At 33.9% G+C, this 7,715-nt stretch overlaps 1 protein-coding gene across 1 annotated transcript; it reads right to left on the minus strand.

The window, feature by feature from the left end:
- Window positions 1–862: 862 nt before the first annotated feature.
- Window positions 863–3,407, minus strand: LOC145956145 (uncharacterized). Its single transcript, XM_083071709.1, has 3 exons — window positions 3,257–3,407; window positions 2,786–3,163; window positions 863–906 (listed from the first exon to the last, which is right to left on the minus strand). The coding sequence occupies exons 1-3, from the start codon at window positions 3,405–3,407 to the stop codon at window positions 863–865; spliced, it is 573 nt and encodes a 190-aa protein (XP_082927835.1).
- Window positions 3,408–7,715: the final 4,308 nt, after the last annotated feature.

The raw sequence follows: 7,715 nt of genomic DNA on the forward strand, positions 1-7,715 counted from the left end.
TAATTGTTAAATTAAAAGTTATTAAATTTTACTAATAATTAATATAAAAAATTAATTAGTTTTTGAATAAATTATTTGCTAATTAACAATATAATTGAAACATTAATTATTTTAAATTATTTAACTAAAATATTATTGACAATTTACTATATGATCTTAATATTTTTGTATAACTAATATCTGGTTTTAAATTTGATATGAGAATATTATATATAATTAGATAATTTTAAGTTAGTATTTTATTAATAGTTGATAATTAGAAGAAGAAAAAACAAGGATAAATACATTTTTTGAATTTTAAATGTTTGATTTAAGGTAAATAAATATATTAAATTAATTAATAATTTATTTAAAATATTAAAATTTAATTTCTAAGTATGTAATAAATAAATATTTATAATTTTATAAATTATATTATCATTATAAATTATAAAATTAAATAATTTAAATTATAATTTTAAATAAAAATAAGTAGATGTTAGTTATAAAAGTAAGTACATATAAATAAATAATAATTAAATATATTATTATTATTAATTATTATTATTTGTAATATAAAATTATTATATATTATTATTACAGTACAATATATGAGATTGTATATTTGAGGATTGTGACACCCTCTATCCCGCATATCATAACACATAATAAAATTTGAATAATATAACATTTTATAATTAAAATATCAAACGTGTTCAGCTAGAGAGTACCACATGCATAACTTAACAAAATCAGCAAAATTTTTTAAAAAAACATTAAAAGTAGAGTCTCCAAAAATAATTTAATTAGTGAACATCCTAATTTAATCCTATCTAAGCCCCGATGTCACATGTCCTATAAGAGCAAAGCCAAACTCTGAAGCCTAAGCTTCATCACATACATTTCCAGCCTCATGCTGATAATCACCTGTATAAAAACCAAAGGAAAACAACACAAAAGAAAAGGGAGTGAGAAACATCTCACTCTAGCTCATAGTGTAGAAATACACACCGGATAGCCAAACACAAACAAGACAGATATAGCATAGATTTATTTATAACAATATTACATCTCACTCATCCGGGACATAAAAATATCAATTATTTATATAACATTGAAAATGCACATGTATGGACACGGACTACATATTATCATGCATGTGGCGCCAGTAAAACATCACATGGCATATTGCCGCTAGCAATATATGAAGAGTAGTCTAGGAATACATGCCGGGTCACACCCTCTGCGCACTCTCACTAGAAGGATATACTACCAGAGTCTCGTCGGTATAGCTAAGCCGCGCAAGATACATCCCATGCACACAATGGGCGAGACTGGGACTTCCAAACCGAGCTATCCCCAAGTACTAATCCCCATAGCTTTTACACTAGGGGGCCTTCTCTAGCGGTGTATTCCATATCGTACACTTAAAACACTTATGCAAAATGATGCATGTCAATCAAGATTCTATGCATTCTCATATCACATTATCATTTCCCATGGTCATATCACATCATCACATTCGTCATCACATTTCATGTCTCATGTCTCAATCACATTTCACATTATCTCATCATATTCACAAAGCCTCCACAGAGCACTTTAATTTATATCAAAACTCATTTATTTATAAAATTAAATACATATTTTTACATCTCATCATACAAGGAATATAACAGAACAATCAAAAATCAAAACAGAAAATATTTATATTTTGTCTATTTCTCATAGGGTTTCCCGCACGAAACCATAGAGCACTCTAAATCATATCAAAACATATTTATTCTCAAAATTAATCACATACCTACACATTACATTCAACAAGAAATACAATAGAGCAATCAGAAATCAAAATAGAAAATATTTATATTTTGTCTATTTCTCATAGGGTTTCCCATAGGAACCCATAGAGCACTCTAAATCATACAATTAATTGCATATAAGAAAAATAATAAGCAAAACAGATACAATTGGGAAAAATCGCTCATGTATGAGCATACAAAAAAATACAGCAAACACAGGATTGGGGGCCAATCCCACTACCCAACATATATTCCCACACCCTGAGCAAGATTTCTCACTCCCCCCTTACCTCGATAAGCAGGAGCTGAATCTTGTTGGTCGCCCCCTCTAGGTTCCCCTTCGTCTTCAGAGAGAAAGGAGGAAAAAGATAAGAAAATGAAGAAATGAATTTTAAAGAGTGAAAATGCTTTATTTATAGGCACCAGGCCGTGGCCAGAACGGCCTGTTCCAAATCCGGAACGGCCCGTTCTGGGTTCCTTCGTCAACTCAAAAGTATGCCACCGAAATGGCCCATTCTGGACTTATTAATGCTATGTAAAACATGTAACCGGAACTGCCCGTTCTTCATTCAGAACGGCCCGGTTCTGGTTTCGAAATTTTCTTATAAAATCGTGTACAGGAACGGCCCGTTCTTAAATCGGAACGGCTCGTTCTGGTTTCAAATTTTTCTCATAAAAACATGTCTTGGAATGGCCCGTTTCGATGCAAGATATATATGTTATTCTGGTAGTTTGGAACGACCCGTTCCAATTTCTTAACAGCCCGTTCTGGGCTACTAAAATATAAAATATTTTTTTTCGTAAAGAATTATTATTAAAATACTCATATTAATTAAAAATATCTAAAATACTTTATAAAACCCATTTAATTGGTTAAAATAATCATAAGAAATTAATCTCCATATATAAAAATAATAATGATAACAATTAATTATTACATTGGTAAATATTTTCAGGATGTTACAATTCTCCCCTCCTTATAGAAATTTCGTCCCCGAAATTACCTGAAGCAAAGAAAAACGGATATGTTTCTTGCATATGACTTTCTAATTCCCACGTAGCACTTTCTTCAACATTTCCTCCCCAAACAACCTTGACTAAAGGAATTTCCTTACCTCTTAGTTGCTTTACCCTCTTATCCTCAATCCTCAAAGGTATAGTTTCATAGGTGAGGTTATCCTTTAACTGAATGTTGTCGGATTCAACAATATGAGATGGGTCATGAATGTATTTTCTAAGTTGGGAAACATGAAAGACATTATGAAGATTTGATAGGGATGGAGGTAACGCAATTTGGTAAGCTACATCACCAATTCTCTTAAGGACTTGGTAGGGACCAATGAATCGTGGAGTAAGCTTGCGAGATTTAAGTGCTCTACCAACTCCAATCCAAGGAGTTACTTTAAGGAATACATGGTCTCCCTCTTTAAACTCAAGGTCTTTCCTTCTTTTATCATGGTAGCTTTTCTGTCTACTCTGGGATGCTCTCATTTTATCCTGGATCATCCTAGCCTTTTCAATAGTCTGTTGAACTATCTCAGGTCCTAATATAGCATTCTCTCCAAGCTCTACCCAACATAAGGGTGTCCTACATCTTCTACCATACAAACCCTCATAGAGGGCCATCCTAATACTAGAATGGCTTCTTAATTACATGCCAAATGAGCTAGCACATGGGTGATCCAGGTTTAGGCACCAAAATTTGAATTTTGAATTCAAATTTTGGGCGCCTAAGGTTAAGTGAACCTTACCTTGGTTCCACTTAACCTTAGGCTAACCCAAGGTCATCTTAACCTAATTTTCTCCTATAAATCACTATGGCCGAGACTTGTAAGCCACTTTTGGATTAATTGAATGAGTTTTCACTACTTGAAACCTCTCCCTCCAAAAATCCTTTTGGTTGCCTTCTCTACCCTCCTTGAGTGTTTCTCCTTGTAGAGCTAGGTCACCTTACTTCTTTGGAACTTAGCTTGAGAGCAAGCTACGGCCACCTTGAGTCTCCTTGGAGCTTCCATCCTTGACGTTCCTTCCAAGGATCCATGGAGACTTGAAGCTTCTTCCTATGTGCATCCAAGTGGAGGCACATCAAGTGGTATCAAGAGCATTTTGGTTCTTCAAGAGATAAGTTAATTTCCTTGCCTTTTGAAGTGTGGATCCGTGTTTCAATTTTGTGTTCATCTTGTGTTCATCTTTTTGTTCATGTCACTTGAGAGTTGATTCCTTCCTAGATTTATTTTTCTTGTCTTAAATTTGATGGATCTAGTTTCTTGTTGCTTGAATGATTCATATATGCGCCTATGATTATATGCTTCCATGAATCATGCTCTCTTCTTGTGCTTGATAGGAATTTTCTACCTAAGAACGTTTTTGGTTTTCTTGAGTCATATTTGAAATTTTATTCGGTCATCATATGTTTGAGTCATTTTATTTTTGAATCCATGTCTAGTAAGTATGTGTAGTTCCTTTCATGTTCATCATTCTTAGCTATGCTTGTTTAACTTTTGATTTTCTTTTACATTTTTGAAATCATTTTCTGGATTTGGCCGAGGTCCATAACATTTGGTATAAGCTCATCATTTTGTTTTTAATTGAGTTCATGAACTACTATTAGACCATTAGTAGTTTTCTTAGAATTTTAGGTTTCCAAAATCTGAAAATGTTTTGAAAATTTTCTTTTATCCGTGAGTGTGTTTGATCTTTGTTGTCTAAAGAAGTGATTGAATTTGTGTTTGTAATTCAAATTTGAATCTGAAATTGTGGAGCCAAAACCGTGTATGTGCCAATTACATTTACAAGCATGAAAAGCATGTCTCATTTGTGTTGAATTTGAAATCAATTTGGCTTGTCATTTGGCACTCATTTGTGAATCCGGTTTTAGTGTTTCCATCAAAAAGACCGAGACTTATTTGAGACATAAAATTTCATAGTAAAAGGCAACTCCTAAAGATTTAAAAAAAAACACAGTGCTAAGCTTGTTTACTTCTCGGTTTACTTCTCGGTTTGTATCTATTTTTGGATCAGAAAATTAGCAATTATTACATCTTTGAGTGTTTTGGTTTTGAGCATCCATTCTAGAACTCATCTTAGGACAATTCCTTCTTGTTCTAGTCACCTATTTGTTTGTGTCATATAAACTTGTCATCTCTTAATCTACTCTTGTCTTTCTTTTTCCTCACTACTCTTTGCTGTTCCTATATTTGTTTTAATCAAAGTGTGGCGTAAGTTTGACCTAGCCTATCTTCCTAGAAGCTAGTTCTACAAGGGTCATCAAAAGAAGCCTAAGGAAAAGAGGAGAAAGAAAGCTAGAGGGCTCTCGGTTTTGACTACTTAAACACAAACACTAATCACATTATTGGCTGGAATGGTGTGGCTGCTGGGATGGACAAACCGTGAAGCATCTTGGAGATTTTCATTTGAATTTGTAATTGAGTTTTAAAAAAAATATATAAGAATTAGTGACGGATTTTAGAGACCAATTTTTCATTAATAGTTTGAAACTTTTTTTGTTGCAAATTCGGTCTCTAAATTCATCTCTAGTTCTTAGTGGTTGTTTTCATAAAATCTATAAGCCACTTGTTTCTTTGCTTTTAAGTTGTGATCTTACCTTGTATTTGGCCATTTTAAAGGAGTGTCTTAGGGGTGTCTTTGGTACACAATCATCTCTCATTAGGGTTAGAATTTTCGTTAGTACTTGGTGGGAGTGGTCCTTGATTGATCTTTGGTATCTCTCAAGCTCTCACCCTAGGACACGTTTAGATAGCTTATTTTCTTGCTTAATTCTTGTCTTTATTTGCTTTCCTACGACTAGTATATCATAGCTCATAAAACATCAAAAATAATTTTCATTGAAAAGAATTTGGTAGAGATTAACTACAAAGGGGATTAGTAATTTTTACTTGAAGAGGCTTGGTTTTTAAGTGGCTCCTAGTAGCTCACCTCCCTCCAAAGTTCAATTTGTATACATACTCCTCCAAGTACTTAGTCTTAACCTTGCATAAAAATTGATTTTCAAACTTCTTTCTTCAAAAAGAATCTTTCACCTATAATGGAAGAATCTTCTACTCCTCATAGTGATACTAATTCAAGTGATAACAAAGATTTTGTTACATTATCACGTGAATTAAGATCACTAAAGTTATGGAAAGAGCAAGAATCACAACAAAGACTTAGAGAAAAATTTGAAAGAAAAGCTCAAATTGCTCTTATGAAGGAGGAAATTCGTCTATTAAAGGAAAAAGATAAAAAAAATATCATGGTCAACATAGTTCATAGGCTCATAGTTCCACACTAGGAGAGTCAATGCATGATAGCCTAGCTTTAGGAGATCATTATCACCCACCTCCTAGGAAATTTCATAGGACCTCTAAGACAAGGGAATCTAGGGTAGATCTCCCTTATTTTCATGGAAAAGATGATGTGGAGGGGTACCTAGATTGGGAAATGAAGGTGGAACAAATCTTCACTTGCCACCAAGTGAGTGAAGAAAGAAAAGTTTCCCTAGCCACCTTGAGCTTCCAAGGTCATGCCATGTATTGGTGGACCTCTCTTGTTAGAGATAGGCGGCTCCATAATGAACCTCCAATTCAATATTGGAATGAATTAAGGAGTGCCTTGAGGAGGAGGCATATTCCCTCATACTACACTAGGGAGCTTATCAACAAGCTCCAAAGACTCCATCAAAACAATATGACTGTGGAAGAATATAGACAAAAGATGGAGTTATACATAATGAGGGCTGGCATTAGGGAAAAAGAAAATATTACCATTGCTAGATTTTTGAGTGGTTTATCTTTTGAAATAAGAGATAAGGTTGAGCTTCTCCCTTATAGGGATTTGGATGATTTGGTTCAACTTTGCATTAAGGTTGAACAACAAAATTTAAGAAAAGGTTTTAAAACAAGCTCATACTCATCTTCTTTTTCTAAGGATAACTATAAGAGGGAGGGCAAGAAAATTGATTTCGAAAAGAAGACTACTTTTCCCTCCAAAAATCTAGACAAAGGTAAAGAAAAAGATAAAAAAATAAACACCTCACACTAGCACCAAGTCTAGTGATATAAAGTGCTTTAAGTGTCTTGGGAGAGGTCACATTGCTTCTCAATGCCCTAATAAGAAAGTGATGATTTTAAGGGGCCAAGACATTTATAGTAGCCATGATGAAGCTACTACTTCTTCATCTTCAAGTGAGGATGAAGAAGAAGCAAGTGAGGGAGAGTCATGTGAGGTCACTTACCCTTACAATGGGGAACTTCTTATGATGAGAAGAGTCCTCAATAACCAACCTAGTGATACACAATCCCAAAGAGAGAACATTTTTCATACAAGATGCAATATTTTCAACAAAGCTTGTTCTCTCATAGTGGATAGTGGATCATGGTGCAATTGTTGTAGCACTACGATGGTTGAAAAGTTGGGTTTGACTACCACACCCCACCCAAAACCTTATCAACTTCATTGGCTTAATGATGATGGGGATATGGTGGTCAACCAACAAGTGGAAGTAGAGTTTTCTATTGGGAACTATAAAGATAAAGTTAAATGTGATGTAGTTCCTATGGAAGCTTGTCATATTTTATTAGGTAGACCATGGCAATTTGATAACCAAACTCATCATGATGGTCTAACTAATAAAATAACTTTCACTCACAAGGGTAAGAAGTTTGTGCTTCATCCTCTATCACCTTCCCAAGTGATGGAAGATCAAGTAAAAATGAAGGCCAAACGTGAGCAAAAAAAAGAAAAACAAAAAAAATTGAAAAAAAAACCCCTAAAAATTAGGGAAAAAGAGGATTCTAGAGAGACTAGTGTTCCCTCTCTAGAGATAGTTCAAGGAGAGATTTTTGATTCAAAACCTTTGCATAAAACCTCTCTCTTTCTTGAACCATCATCTCATATCCTCATGTGTAGAGGAACACTAACTTGCACTGCCACATT

The sequence above is a fragment of the Cajanus cajan genome, chromosome 3 (assembly GCF_000230855.2).
Source record: "Cajanus cajan strain Asha chromosome 3, NIPB_CcT2T_4, whole genome shotgun sequence".
In the NCBI taxonomy this organism is placed as follows: domain Eukaryota; kingdom Viridiplantae; phylum Streptophyta; class Magnoliopsida; order Fabales; family Fabaceae; genus Cajanus; species Cajanus cajan.

Coding starts and splice junctions, on each gene's coding strand:
- LOC145956145 (XM_083071709.1), bottom strand. CDS start 3,407: ATGGCCCTCTATGAGGGTTTGTATGGTAGAAGATGTAGGACACCCTTA. Junction 3,164..3,256: donor TAAAATGAGAGCATCCCAGA/GTAGACAGAAAA, acceptor CTTGGATTGGAG/TTGGTAGAGCACTTAAATCT. Junction 907..2,785: donor TCCGTTTTTCTTTGCTTCAG/GTAATTTCGGGG, acceptor GTTTTTATACAG/GTGATTATCAGCATGAGGCT.